The 15,879-nt window shown below is 37.2% G+C and overlaps 1 protein-coding gene across 2 annotated transcripts in view; it reads right to left on the minus strand.

The window, feature by feature from the left end:
- DOK6 (docking protein 6) overlaps nucleotides 1-15,879 on the minus strand; it is a 252,760-nt gene that overhangs the window by 127,867 nt on the left and 109,014 nt on the right. For both annotated transcript variants that reach the window (XM_074576550.1, XM_074576549.1), the window contains exon 3: nucleotides 1,146-1,260. In XM_074576550.1, the coding sequence (XP_074432651.1) occupies nucleotides 1,146-1,260 (115 nt within the window). The remainder of the gene's footprint in view (nucleotides 1-1,145; nucleotides 1,261-15,879) is intronic.

Genomic DNA, 15,879 nt, shown 5'->3' on the forward strand with positions numbered 1-15,879 from the left:
TCCTTAAACTTTGATAAGTTTTTTAAAGGTAAGCAAAGTACTTGTCACGTTTCAGCAGCAGTACAAATGGTGATAGTTCCTTGTGGGAAGACAACTCTTGTGGAAACAAGCTGCGGAACAAATTTTTTTTAAGTCTTTAATGTGAACTACTTATCTAATAATCTGTTAAACTGATCCTAGAAAACTATGATTTTCTATGTGTGTGTTTTTAAATTTAAATTAATAAACAAACAAAACTCTGTCAATCTGTCTTTTGTAAGGGGATGTACATATCAATGTTTGCAATACTTGATCCAAAATCCACATAATTCATGACCTTATACACTTTTAACCTACCTCCTCCATGGGTTTCTTGAATTCTGTCTCATTGTATTTAACTTAGATTGTACGCCATGCAATGTTTATATCACAATATTAAGACATAATTTTAAAATTATAATATGTCACTAAAAAAATAGAAGCTTTATCATTAAAAAAAATCTCATTCTTTTTAAAAACATTTTTTTCAGGTAAAATATACCCTAGGACACAGACACGTACAATTGCATTTTCAAATAAGAAAACAGCGCACTTTAATAGTGCAGTGTTCAGTGCCTCACAAGTAACTACCTGTCATTATGTACCATGATCCCCAAGTCTGTTCTCAACTCATTCATTATACCATGTGGCTGTTCAAACTGCAGACTGGTTGACATCCAGCTTTACAATGTCCTGAGGTTTTAGCTGGTATTTACCTCTTATTTGCAATGGCATGATAATTATTAGTTTAGTAAGTGCCTGTAGCAAAAATTGGTAAAAAAAAAGAATGCTTCACATCTTGACTTATTAATATCCCATAGGTATTTTTCACTCAGTTTTACAAGTTTAGCTGAAAATCTCCAGTCTTTAGACCGCCTGCATGCAGTCAAACGTAAGTATGACTTATAAGTATGACTTCCATAAGTAATGGAAGAAAGAGCTCTGTATCACCCCTAACAAACACCTCCCAAACTATGTTAGAAAAAAACCCTACCAAAACCCCAAAAACCTAAATGACAACAAATTCCTGAGGATTTCTATTTGGTGTTTTAAGTTAATTAATCTGAGCAAGATTTTGGTGTGTGACTAGATTTCTTCAAACTAGACATGCAGTACCAATTGCTTACCTGACTCACACGCAAATGTCTTTGACGTCTCATCATGAAAGATAATTGCCACTGCATGCTTCTTTGTCTCTCGAGGCAATCTAGTTATGTTTTTGATATTGTGCAGCTCAGTTACCTTAAAATGAAGAAAAGTATTTTAGGCCAGTGTATAAATAGTACAAAGAAAAATGTCAACCATAACTACCCAATTTTTATTATAATCTGTTTTTCCTCCCCTAAGGGTATTTACATTGATAAGTTTTCTAATTGACAAAAACACATAAATAGGTAGAATCTACAGATGCAAAACTTTCTATAAAATGCAACGTACGAAAAAGTGAATGCTCTACTTTTCTAATAAAAATTCTACTTGGAAACATAGTTATTACGATGGCATTAAGACAGCCTTGTGATTATTCTGCAAAATATTTTTCAATTTCTATATTCATACAACTTTGATCAGTTTCAGAATCTGCATCAAATACATAACCTAATGTAGGAACATCACTGTCTTATTAGTTAAGGGAAATAACTCAATTATCATGTCAATTAGTATCACTCATTTGTAAGGATAGATCCTCATCTGTCTCTAAAGTGTAACTGTCATCCTCATAAGAATGCACGATTTTATTTTATTTTCCAAATATTAGAAAAACTTATAAGCAAAAAAATACTCTTGTAGCAAATTTACAGCATAAACAATTCAATATATTTCCATTTTCTTTCGATGTGAGTAGATAACCACAATTAACACAAATGGAAGAAAAACATATTATTACAACCAGAGCTGGTAGCACAGCCTACATTAAACTGCTTAACACTTCGCATTATGAAATCTTTTTCTCAGTTTCTTGGAACTCTGAGCAAACTTTTTCTGTATATAGTTAGCTTTTTCAGGCAGGACATCTGCCTCAGGCTGAATTAATTTCTTTAAAATGTCATCCATATGAGTTTGGCCATCTACAACTAGGGAAAAAATGGCCTGAATGTGGGTGGGTTTTTTTGTTTGTTTTGTTTTGTAATTCTTACACTCCCTGAGTACAGCTCTAGCATTCCTTTTCATATGCTGGAAAGAATGTTTTTTGAGACATAGATTTTATATGGTGCAGTAAAAAAGTAGAACGTATTGGGGCAAAGACATTGCAAAAAAGATTGAGAGCAGACGAGCAGTGAAAGCCATCAAGAAGCCAGGGAAAGCAACCGAGAAAAACCATACAGTGGAATGTGTAGGTGCTGATGACAAACCTGAGACCAGAACCGGAAACTGCTATGGGGTCTATCTTGACAACCTTCAGCAAAACCCACTCCAGTTTGTCAATATTTTTGCTGTAACAGGCGGGCCAAAGCTGGATGCCGTACTCTAGATATGGTCTAATGAGTGCTGAGGAGAGGGGGATAATCACTCCCAGTACTGACTGCCCATGGTCCTGTTCATACAGCCTGTAGAGCTGTTGGTCATCTTTGCCGGCTGAGGGACAAAGCTCCAGGCCCCTTCCTACAGGGCTGCTCCCAGTCTGTCCATCCCAAGCCTGTGCCCTCACAGGGGCTCCTTTGTCCCAGGGTCAGCGCCTGGCACTTGCCCTTATTCAGCTTCACAAGGTGCCTGTCAGCCCATTCCTCCAGTCCGTTCAGATCTCTGGAAGGTAGCCTGACTACCAAAAGCATATTGACTGATCCTTCCCAATTTGCTGTCTGCACAGCTGGTGAGTGCAGGCTCCATTACCACCTCCAGGTCCCTGATAACAACACTAACCAAGAGAGGTCCCAGTACAGACCCTGGCAGATCTACACTTGCTACTGACCTCCGGGTAGAGTATGACCCATTAGTCATGCCTTTCCGGGTATGACTAGCTGACCAGGTTTTCAGTGCCTAGACACCCACCCACCTAGATGATAACATCCCAACTTGGATATAAGAATATTATGGGAGACAATGTCAAAAGCCTTGCTAAAGCTGAGTGCCCAATAATGTCCACTTCTCTCTCCTCATCCCAAATCATAGACAGCTGTCAGATTGGGCAAGCATGATTTACCCATGGTAAATCCATGCTACCTCTTCCCAATTACCATCGTCTCCTTCATATGCCTGCAAATACGTTTTAAGAGGACTCACTCCATGGTTCTTCCCATGGGCTGATGTGAGCCTGCCAGATCTGTAGATCCCCAGGTTGATCTTTTGGCCTTTTTTTTGGACACAGGTGCAACATTTGCCTTGCCATTGGGTTCCTAATCCCTTACAATTCTATTTTTAGTCATGCTTTTTCAGGGTTTTGCAAGAATGCATTTATTTCTCTATTTTTTGCTTGGGAGGAAAGAGAAGGGCAGATACCACTGTCCCATTAAAGCAATGACTAAAGTCTCTGTTAATTTTTCTTGATCTATGTGTGGTATAATGATCTACTATGTGAGAGTGTACCTATGGTACCTATCTTTCCCAAAGCACTAATTAGGAAATGCCATAAAAGGGAAAAGAAAGCATTAGTAGGCAGAGGAGAGAGCAGACTCTAGAATCCAAAGTCTGAGGGAATAATAACAATTGCAGAAGTCATTACTGAGTTTTGAAGACTCAGAAGGACCCAAAGTAGGACACAGGTAAGAAATGGATCTACTAGTCTTGCTAAATAAGAAAAGGATAAAAGAGGGAAAGATTTGAAAAGATCTGGGACGCAAAAAGTCCAGGTTATTCTTAAAGACAATTTTTTTTTTTTTTAAATAATTTAAAGATGCACATCTGGGAAAAAAAAACCCAGTGACTCTAACACAAGCAAATATTTTTACATGTGTGTGCATGTATGATCGCACACCCTGCAGAAAAAATCCCTTAAATCTTGTTATATTAAAAAGGGGAAATTTCTCTTTCTGAAATAGCAAGAAAGGAAACAGAAGTGTTTTGAATAGTGACAACAGGGCATATTAAGCCTTCTTCCAGTCTCTCTCAAACTGTAGAGATCAATTCTTTCTTTAACATTTGAGTGTTATAGATTACCAAAAGATCCTGAAATGCTGATAAGTTTGATAATAGATCCAAAAACCTTACGTTTCTGGCATCCAAACTACATAACTTTCACAGTAATTTTTGTTCGAAACATAAATACAGACAACTAGGGACGCATACCTATCCATCTATGAGGATGATTTTATGAGTTCTCTTGTTGATCAGTACATTAAGTCTCTTTTATTTAATATACTGACAGAACATTTTTTTTTAAATGCAAGATCATTCACACACTTAGGAATATTGTCAGCACAAAATGAACAAACTGTAGAATTTTATTTTATTTGCTGATGGGAATTTAATGTCTGAAAGAGACAATGAAAACACCACCAAATTCTGACGTGCTTCATTTCAGTACCCATATGAGAGATTTGGTTGAACAAAATGCAAGGCAAGTGAAGAAAAACAGTCTCTGTGCAGGGGAAAAAGGCCTTTGTTTTAAACAGATTTCAACTTTCCTTTGTATCTGGAATCATACTGCCTCCCTAGACAGCACAGAACTTCTTATAACTCCAGTGTGACAGGCAAAGAGTTACACGAATTGCCTCTCCCAAAGTTCTTGAGTTTTACTTTATTTTTTTAAAGCAAGGTTTTTTGAGCCATTCATAGTTTCTCACAGAAGTCATATTCCTCGTGCACATCCTTCCTCAAGAACGGACATATTTCAAACTATCATGAGATATTGTAAGACACTTCTTTTCTCATCAAATGTCTTATTGGTTTAATATGGGTAGACAAAATATTTCTGCATGTTTAAAAAAAAAAAAGATAATTATAAGAAAAATAACCATATTTTTCACTTTGAAATGCTTTGTTTTACAAGAACTGAAGGTTTTCCTGCAAATAATACTGTTTTAGTCATTCTATTCTGAGGATAAAGGGAATTTATACAGGTGTTAGTTAGGAAAAATAACTAATTTTACTGGGCAAACTAACAGAAAAACGAAAAGAGAAAAATAGTAAGTGAGCTTTAGCACTCAATCTCATCATTGTATCTGAGAAAGCAGCAAATTTCAGAGCATCACAGAATAGCTGAGGTTGGAAAGGATCTCTGGAGGTCATGTGGTCTAACCTCCCCTGCTCAAGCAGGGTCACCTAGAACCAGTTGCCCAGGACCATGTCCAGACGACTTTTGAATATCTCCAAGGCGGGTGACTCCACAGCCTCCCTGGGCAACCTGTGCCAGTGCTCAGCCACCTTCACAGTGAAAAAGCATTTCCTGATATTCAGAGGGAACCTCCTCTGTTTCAGTGTTTGCCCATTGCCTCTGGTCCTGTCACTGGCACCACTGGAAAAGCCTGACTGTCTTCTTTAAACCTTTCACTGATGAGTATATAATGAAAGAGACTACTCATCTCCAGGCTAAACAGTCCCAGCTCCCTCAGGCTTTCCCCGCAGGAGAGATCCTCTAGTCGTCTCATCATCTTCTTGATCCTTCACTGAACTCTGTTCACTATGTCTATGTCTCTCCTGTACTGGGAGCCCAGAACTGGACACAGTATTCCAGGTGTGGCTGCACTGGTGCTGAGGGGAAGGATCACCTCCCTCGACCTGCTGGCAATGCTCCTCCTAATGCAGCCCAGGATACCGTTAGCTTTCCTTGTGGCAAGAGCACATTGCTGGGTCACGTACACCAAACCACACACAAGTGGAAGAAGGAGTTCTAGTTTTATCTGTCGGGCAGGTCAACAGGTTGACAGAAAGGAACCCTACCAGTTAACAACTCAGAAACCCGAGTTGATGCTTACAATGAGAGAGGCCTTATTATCAAATAAGTCCCTCAATATTTCTATTGGGTATGTAATTTTTAATATCAAATAGAGATAGGAATTTTTGCTTCCATGTTCATTTATTGAAATTGTACTGTATGTTTCCCTCCACAACCAGAGCAGAAAGATGGAGGCAAGAGTAATAATGCTGTGAAAAGCTATCCTCCCACTGCTACAGAGAACTGAAGTTAATCAAATTCCAAATTCTGGGTTTAATGCCAATGAAGCATGAGTCATTTCTCTACTTGCTGAACATTTGCAATTAAAAAATAAACACCTGAGAGTTTATATTATTTTGTATGAAGGAAAAATGAACCTTACCTTGGCAACCAGACTGCTTTGTCTCAGTTATTTTTAAAAGTGGGGTTTAAATACTTATATATTATTTTTTAAAAATAAAAAAATAATTAAACAAACCTTTTTAAAGGGGAAAAAAGTATCAAAGCTACTGAAAGGACAAAAAAATCCTAAAAAATTCATAACTTTTTGGAAACAATTTAAACCATCTCTTTGCAAACTTTAAGAGGGTTTTAAAAGACTAATCAAATTGAAAATTTATTAAAAAGAAAAGCCCCTTTTTTATGAGTAATGCATTAGGCAAATCTACTTTTTTAAAGTAAGGAATGTTATACCAAAATTTGCTTCTTGCAGTATCATAATAGACTTGTTGACAAAATATAGTCCAGTTCATTGAAAACACTGCTGTTCTTCACAACAACAAAATAGTATTCTGGAAATACCTAGACCATTGGTGACATTGTAACAGTAAGAAGAAAAGAATAAAGGGAAAATTTAATGTGCTGTTACACATGTATGAGTCTTATTTACACTTTACACAAAAAAAGATGGAAATATTCCCATTGTGGGATTACACATTGCCTAAAACTTTGGTAATATTAAAAACAATGCAAATCAACAAAAACTTTGAAAATCAGTTTTCCCATTGCCCCCCACTTGTACCCCTCTAGAATCAAATGAACTTCAACAACAAATAAAATCCCTAATATTACTTGTTCAGTGAGTAATCTTGCAAATAGATTTCTAGCCTACCCTTATCCTTTATGATTTCTTCCAGTAGGCTAAACAGATCCTTTTGTATTAAGCTATGATCACGCAGTTTACAACTTTTCACTAACGTTCATATGGTAACAGAATTTTTCTCTACTAGATATCGGCGCTATCATTTAGTGCAGTACTCCATATGGTGCTCAGTGTGGTACATGTTAGGGACTCTTAGCACCTGGCCCATTTCTCAGTTCTCCTACTCCTCATCAATAATTCCTGCCTCACATGTCCATCACTCAGCAGCCCACACATACATTTCCTTGCTTTTTTTTCTGCTTGGTTTCTTGATCTGTTCCTGTATCAGTCTCTCAAACATTTTTCTTGTATCTACAATAACAACGAATACTGATTGAAGAAAAGACATGGAATAGTTCCTTAACGTATATGTAACAAACTTTTTGTTGCCAAACTTTTTTTATTCCTTTTTTTTTTTTTCATATATAAAAGTTTTTTCTTTCTTGAGGGGGTGGAGCAGGGGGTTGACATAGCTATATCACAGACATCCAACTCCTTTGCTTCTGGTTAATACTTGATGAAAGGACATAACCCTGAAGGGCTACAAGGTAGGAGAATTTCTAGGATTGATAAAGGCAACATCTCACTCCTGCAAAATTACACCTGGCTTGCACCAGGGTCTCAAGGCTACACATCAGTGTTGGGTTCTGTAACTTGCTGCTTCTCACAGTCAGGAATTTGGATCACCTCAAAGATTCCACATCAGCACAGCTTGATCTGCACACATTTTTTTTTTATTAGTATCAAATTGTTCACCAAAATGCAAAACTTCTTCACAGAGGAACATCAAGCACTGAACAAGAATGCCAAAGAGCCTATAGTTAGTTTTCTGCTGCCGTTGCTCATATATCTGGAGCACTTAAGAACCACCCAAATATTGCTTGCACTTCCCCTCCTCCTCATTATTTTTCTTTATCTTGGTCTGCAGATAAGCCTAAAACTTAAACTTGTTTTGTGTTGGTATAACATCTCATCTAAAAAGGGCACCACTTTCAGAGCCTCTACTTGCTTCCTTTAAGTAAATGTTATATAGGAATAATAAAATCAATAATCATCAACACCTTGTAAATGCTATCTAGCTACATCTGGGTGTATCAATCATAATCATAAAAAAAAAGAAAAAAGAAAAAAGGGCAAAAAAAAGTGCTGTCTGCTGCTCTGTATTATGACTGTATAAAGAAAGTTTCTTTTTTCTTTTTTTTTTTAATAAAATAAATAAATTAATAGAATACTGAACAAGGCACCAACCTTAAGAGGAGGAGGAAAAGTGGGAAAGGACTCCTCTGAAGGAACTAACCATTCCCGAATCGCATGTTATATGGTCAAAAAAGATAAAAGGATCAGAGGAATAAGGGAGCTTAAGCCATCACTTAGGAAAAAAAAATTTAAAAAATCATAGTTTCCTGGAAGATTTTCCCTATCGTATGTCTTAGGATAACCATTTGTACCATGAGAAGTTCACAGGAACTTGAAATCACCTTTCTACCTGAAGATCCTAAATTTGATGCTAATACCAAATCATTTCCATTCCTTACCCTCTGTCAGAATGCCCCAGCATTGCCTGATGCCAGGTGACTGAGTTACAAGAAAAACTAAAGTCTTGGTCTATATTAGTTTTCATGCATTTCTGTGCCAACAGACTTGGAAAAGAACTGAAAAACATCCTGAGAGTTTTCTGAAGTCTAACCCCACTTCTCCCTAGCTAAAACAACTGCAGTCTGATTTCAGTAAAGTCATGCTGTGGATTCCTAGCAAATAATTCAAGTGCAAGAAAATTATTAGTATAAGATAGTCGGCAGTGGCAGGCAGGAATAACCTAAATCCAAGCAAGATACACAGGTATAGGTTGATGATCGAGGAAATTATTCAGGATTGCTATATGGAAACTTCAAACTGTAGATCCATTCACTGAAGTAGACAGTGACCTTTGACCAGCCAGAATAGATCAGATAAGGGTTTGCTAGTAACAAACTTCTGGTGTCTCTAAAAGCGCGTTAGCCCTTACCTGTCTTGACATGACATTTCAGAAGTCTCCCACTCTCCCTGCCTGTGCGCTGGCTATAACAACTCATCCAGGTCAAGAGCTTATTTTTACATGGGAAAAACACTCACATTTTTTCTGTTGGGAGTCTGTGACCAAAGTTACAGAAACCTATAGTCTTCTTTTTGAAAGTGCATTTGTTACCCAAGTAAATTACAGGAAATAATTACAAGAGCACATTTCCATTATGTTAGCAAAATATTTGATATGACAAAACAGCTACTGTCAATGCAACTTAAATAGGATACCTACCCTTAAAATGTTTTGGGGTTTTGGTTTTTATTTTTTCTCTTTTTTTGGCATCTTAATTATATTCTTTGATGTGAAGGGCTATTAAATTACAAAATACATGTAATTTAAATAAAGGCTCAGATCAAGTGGCATTTGTTGCTTCTTAGTAGTCAACATAACTTGACATTTTTTCTGATTACTTTCTTTGGAACTACATTTATTTCTGTCAAAGAGGAAGGGTTTTAAGGACAATTCAATACACTTTCTCTTGAATCCATCATAATTCATCACTGACCTACACTGGATATTTATTTTGCTTATTGTTGTAAGAAACTGTTCTAGTCAGGGAGCTGAAAGACTAGGATCTGCACTATCCACTTTTGTGTTACATGAGCATGGAAAGACTATATGTATATAACATATCTACGGCTCTGGTGCTCAAATTGTACATTCAAATGCATTGAATAATTCTTCCACAATTATAAAAATATTACTTCCAAATCGTATATTACATCTGCATCACTACAAAAAACATAATTGCACAGTAAATACGAAAAGAGGTCCAGAAAAGATAAAAACCACAAAAATCACACATAAAATCTCAAATGCGTGCTTCCTGTATGAAACTGGGAGGGGAATGATTCTGCGATTCCATCTACTGAATGCTATTTCCACTGTGCAGAGTCCTGGAAATTGCTTGGGCAGAGGAAAAGGTCTGAATTTACATAAATGGATTTCTGCTCTGTGTTGCGCAATCCCTTGTTGTCATTTAATTTCTATCTAGCAAAAGCGGAAGCAGAAGAGAGAGCTACAAAATGTAATTGTTCATCCTCTTATTTCTTAATAATGGCCCACATACTACCATCTGTTGTGCAAAAACACGCAAGCAGTAATGTAACGGAGCAAAAGCCAACACAGTGGCAAGGAGCAGAGACTCCACTGAGTGATGCCCAGACTGTAGAGAACTACCTCAAACCAGAAACAGCATGACTGCCATAAGGAGCGATATAAGAAGCAAGAGCTATGTGAACTATCATAGCAAGAAAAGGGCAAAGGAGGCACCAATATGCTAATGTCACTGTGAATGCTGCTGCCAGTCTGCAAAAGGAGAAAAGGAGATGCTGGCCCATTGCAGATGAAAGGACTACAGAGAGGAGTATCTCAAAGAAACAAGCCATCTCCCTTTAAGCTCAGTTTTCTGTCCTCTTGTGTCCAGTTAGTGGCTCCTTTTACATGGTTAAATCCAATTGCCACATAGTAGAAGTTTTGTTACCGCTTCAGATGGAGCTGGATGTGATTTTGGCTCTTAAGAAAGGGCGATGCACTGCCTGAAAAGTGTAAAGACCTTCGGGACTGGGGAAACGGCTGCATTAACAGAAACACAGTGAGTATATCAAGGGAAGTGACTTTTTGTCTTTACTCAGCACTCATTAGATCACATCTACAATGCTGTGTCTAGTTTCGGGACCCCAATGCAGTTGATAAACCAGAGTGAGTTCAGCAGAGGGCCCCCATGACAGCCAGAGCTGGACCTGTGAGAGGTTGAGGGACCGTGGCTGCTCCAGTCTGCAGCAGGGATGGCTTCGAGGGCACCTCACAGCAGCCCCCCCAGTGTCTGCAGGGATGTTATCACGGAGAGAGAGGCAGGCTCTTCACAGCTGTGACTGACGGGAGGAAGAGGGACAACAGGCAGAAACTGAGACAAGAGATGTTCAGGCTGCATATGAGAAGCAATGCTTTCACCATGAAGACAGCCCGGCAGTGGGACAGGCCCCCCAGAGAGGCTCTGCGGTCTCTAACCCTGGAGGTTTTCAAAACCCAACTGGACAAAGCCCTGAGCACCCATGTCTGACCTCAGAGCTGGCTTTACTGTGAGCAGGAGTTGGACAAGAGATCCCCTGAGGCCCATTCACATCTGAATTAACCTGCAAGTCTAAGAAAGAGATGCGAACAGAGGCTATTTGGACCTTTATGCGTTTGGACAAAACCACATGGGACTAGGCATTGAGAGTATTTAAGATGAAACATATTTTCCCGACTTCAGCACATTCTGCACAAGCACAGCACATGACAATCAACAATAGGACCAGGGGATGCAAGAGACTGAAAATCAAGACTTGATGTAAGAAAGTACTAAGAGGCAGAAAAAAATGAAAAACCTATTTCATGAAAGAATAGCAAAACATAAAACACGAGATTACAAGAACATAAGAAGGGAGAAGAGAAACCCCAAGATCAGAAAAGCAAAAGAAAACAGAAGTTTTCCACATCTCTGCACACAGATTTATCCTTGGAAGAAGATGAGTTGTTATGGTAACAACACTCTCCAGGAATTTTGCCAAGGAGCGGCATATCACCCTCCACATTATACCTCTGGGGCAGGTCTCCAGCTGTTATTTCAGAGGAATAAGGGTTTAAGAAATTGCTACCAAGTAAACGTTCATTCCTGTAAGCGCTAAATGGAAACCACAACTATAACAGCAGTAAGAATCTTATCTGTTACTTAATAAGTAGATAATAAACAAAAAAAAAAAGGACAGAACAAATGTATATATTAAAAATAAATCAGGCTAAGTATAAACCAGTAATGTCAGGGCAAGAAAGTGAAGTTTGATGGGAAGAAATATGCGTAGGTCTGATAGCAGAGGGATACTGAATAATTTCTTCTTGCCCTCCAGATAAAATTGAGATTTAAAAAAATGAAAAAGTTTAAATTTTTCAGCATTTATAGAGAATGTAGATGACATTATATGAATTTAGACTGAATAGAAAATAACTATCTTTTCACTTATCAAAATTCAAATAAAGGTAAAAGAAAGACAAAAACTGAATCTTTACCTCAACTGCCTTTTTTCTCTGTCTTCGCTATTGCTAAGTATTGCCAAGTATTGCTATTGTTGATTTTCATATGGATTACCACCTGGCTACCCAGATTCATGCTGTATTTTAAGTGGCCACTTCACACATAAGCAGTTACAAATTCTTTGCTTTGCCTCAATGAAATCTAAAAAAAATCAGGATGGAAACCAAACTTACTTGATTAGCTTTTGTTATGCCACTTCAAATGCTATATTGTTTCACAGTGTTTGTAAATCAAACCAACCAGGGCAGAATAAGCATATTAAGTCATACCAGCTCCCTTTAATAGGCAAAGAAGTGGAGGCTTTGCCAAGCCAAGTTACTTCACTTTCCCTCAAACTGCACTGCTGTAATACCGCCAGAATTGAACTGCTGCCTAATCCATAAAATCAGCCAGCCTGTTGGGATTATTCTGGTTTTGGCTGGTAGCCTGGTGTTTTAAAGCAATAGTTAAAATCTCATCATTTCATGTGTATGCAGACCTCTTCGCTTAACAAACATTTTAATTAGGATTTTAAAATACATACTGAAAAAGAAATGCTTTCATACCTCAAAAGGTATTTTTCTAGACAGTCATTTGTAATATAAAAATTACAGTTCTCCCCAATCCCATTTTCTCACTATCTTTAAGAACCTTTGAAATATGTTTTCCAATCTGACCTTTCATTTTGATGTGCAAACTGAATACTTGGTCTGGGGAAAAGAGAGCGGGGGAAAAAAAAAAAAGAGACTGGGGGAAAAAAACAGCCTTCTGTAAAAGTAAGCGTTGACAAAATTTAAAATAACTAATGCCTTACTACTAAAAGAACACTGTAATTTGAAACCCAGATTCACGTTTGAAAAATAACACCACGCTAGAGAGACAGCAGAGAGGCAAGATGATTCACAATTGAAATAAAACAGGTTTCCCAATTATCTTTCCAAATTTCATCTTCAATAAAAAGAAAGGCACTTTCAATATCAACCTTCCTGCTAGAGTTACCAGGTATGCAAACAGTAGCACTGTGCTTATGCCTGAGAAACAAAACGGGGCATGTCTTTACTGTAGTTTAATTATCCAAGTAGAGTAATGAGACAATAATTCACAATGAACGTGTAAATGAATTAGATCATTATATGAGTTTTCGTAGCCTTATGAGGCTACTAAAATATACTGGACAGTTAGAAACTGTTTTCTTTTTTAAGAGTTCTTACTTTTAACATTATTAAAGTACATGAGTATATCCAGACCTTTTCTAGTTTTGGCCCAAAGGTATTGCTTAATTAAAAGGAATATGTTCTTCATCTTCGAGTAAAAAGAAAAGGAGAAATGTACCCCTCCAAAACTTTCTTTAAGTTTTCCTCTTGTTTACTTAAATTGGCTGACCTGTAGTAATTCCCAAACTTATCTTGTTAGATGAGTTCAATTAAAAATACATGTTTATTAACATAGACTACATTTGAAAACAAATTACAAGCAAAGGCATGCTTACAAAATATAACTTTGCTGAATCAGTAAGTGACAGGTATATAATTCTTCTTGCTAAACTGCTAGGTATAACCCTAACTGCGAAATCTCTCACCACGTTGCCAAACTGGGTCAGGAGTGCTAGGGGATACAAGTATCCATAGGCTTTCAATGCACATAAATTATTTTGGCTGTATCTATGCTGTACATTATGCCAGTGGCTGAGCCCTAGGTTTAACTCCCCCTCCTACCCCTTTCAAACTCCGAAAGCCTTCAACTCAGGCTGTAGCTCCCTTTAGCCAGATCTTGAAACCAGGGGGAAGCCTTGGATGAAAATTAGGTGAGAAAGGCTGGCTTACTCCCATCGTACCACTCACAGGGGGGAAAAAAAAACACAGTTGAGAGACTGCTCATGATGCAGGTTTCAAGGACCTCTCAGATGCTGGGTATCCATTGACCTATCAAGAGCTCTATTCAGAAAAAGAATTGACATTGGCCAGGAAAGGAGAAGGCACATCATCATCTTTGCCCTCCCCATTCCTGGCTCTTCTCACTTGTTCCAAAGGTGAGGATGTCACACACAAGCACAGGACTCAGGTGAGGGCTCTGCTGTGGACGACAGCAAGTGGTAGAAGCTCATGGATGCACAAACAAGCACAACCACAGAATTGTCCACTAGCCTAAATTTTGTTTTGTTTTTAAAAAGGATCAAAACAATAAATAAAAACACACGACAAAAAAATAGTATTATTTAGAAAACTTTACCCCCATTGATTTTTAAAGGGTGTAAATATGCCTCAGTGACTTTAATAATAACACCTATCCCAATCCAACAATACCAAAACTGGCATTTTGATACTATTCTTAAATATAAACATATATATTAAAGGCATTTCAGATATTCTGAAGGCAGTATTAATAGCACCATATTACCTATGAGGTTCTTGATACCCATCAGAAAAATGTACCAACTAGCTGAAAAAACAGATATAGAAAGAAAATTTGTGAGTTTAAATTAACCTACATGCAGCACATGCCTGTACTTGTGTGTGTACACATACCCTCAAAGTGGTCCAAAATTCTTTAGGAGAAAAATGAGAAAGAGAGAAAAATGCAATAAAGGGAACCTGAGGCAAAAAAAAAAAAAAAAAAAAAAAAAGGGGCAAAAAAAAAGTAATAGAGTGCAGTAATTTGAAAAAGAAGAAAAGGAAAGATTCTGAACAGAAATGTAACCTTTCTTTTAGGATTTTTTAAATTTTTTACAGAATTTTTGAAATGTTTTCACTTTATTTGCTTCTAAAATTAACTGACATTTGTTAGCTGATAATTTGAAAATTCTTTCAGCTTAATTGTCATTGGGGATAAATTAATTTTGAATATCTATTATGACAATTACATACAGCTACATTTTCAACTCTAATGCATTTTTAATAACCTTCATCAGCCAGTGATTTGAATTTCAAATTTCCTTCTATGAAGAAGTAAAAATTAGATAGCTTTGTGCCAATTTTCATAATAAATTGCTCTTTATTTACTTTGCAAAGCCTCCCTTACTATAAGCAAATCAAAACCTTAAATGAAACTTAGTACTCATAAGACTTACTATATTTTATCTCATCTCCTTTTATTAAGGGAAAGTAAATTACAGTGACAAATGTGTCTGCCCTCCCTGGTACACCATGACATGATGTTTGTACCTGTCTGCTTCCTTTTATAGCTATTACACAAGAAACCACACCTCTTCCCATTTTCACATCAAAATGGTAAACATTTCCCCAACAACACAGACACAATTCAGAGTAGCTTCGAGGGAAAATGTTGCCATTAAGAAAAAAAAAAAAAAAATCCTCACATAACGTTTCTTTACTAGTGTTATAAACAGCAGGCTAGATAATTAGGCCTTTAACTTTTTCATGATGAACTTTTATTATTTATGTAGTATACCTATTTTCTACACTTGAGTAGTGAAAATAGACACACACAATATTGGAAAAAAAAAAGGCAAAAATATGTTCCTTAAACTCTTGATCTGAATTTGAAATATCCAGGATTCAGCTTTTCAACAACACTTGCATTGGAATCATAGAATCATAAAATTGCCTAGGTTGGAATGGACCTTTCAGATCATCGAGTCCAACCATCACCCTAACTCTCACAAAAACCCATGACTAAACCATATCTCTAAGCACTATGTCTACCTGTCTTTTAAACACCTCCAGGGATGGTGACTCAACCACTCCCCTGGGCAGCCAGTTCCAATGGTTAATAACCCTTTCCACATAAAAATGTTTCCTAATATCTGGTCTAAACCTTCCTTGGTGCAACTTGAGGCC

Source organism: Larus michahellis, chromosome 2 (assembly GCF_964199755.1).
Source record: "Larus michahellis chromosome 2, bLarMic1.1, whole genome shotgun sequence".
In the NCBI taxonomy this organism is placed as follows: Eukaryota; Metazoa; Chordata; class Aves; order Charadriiformes; family Laridae; genus Larus; species Larus michahellis.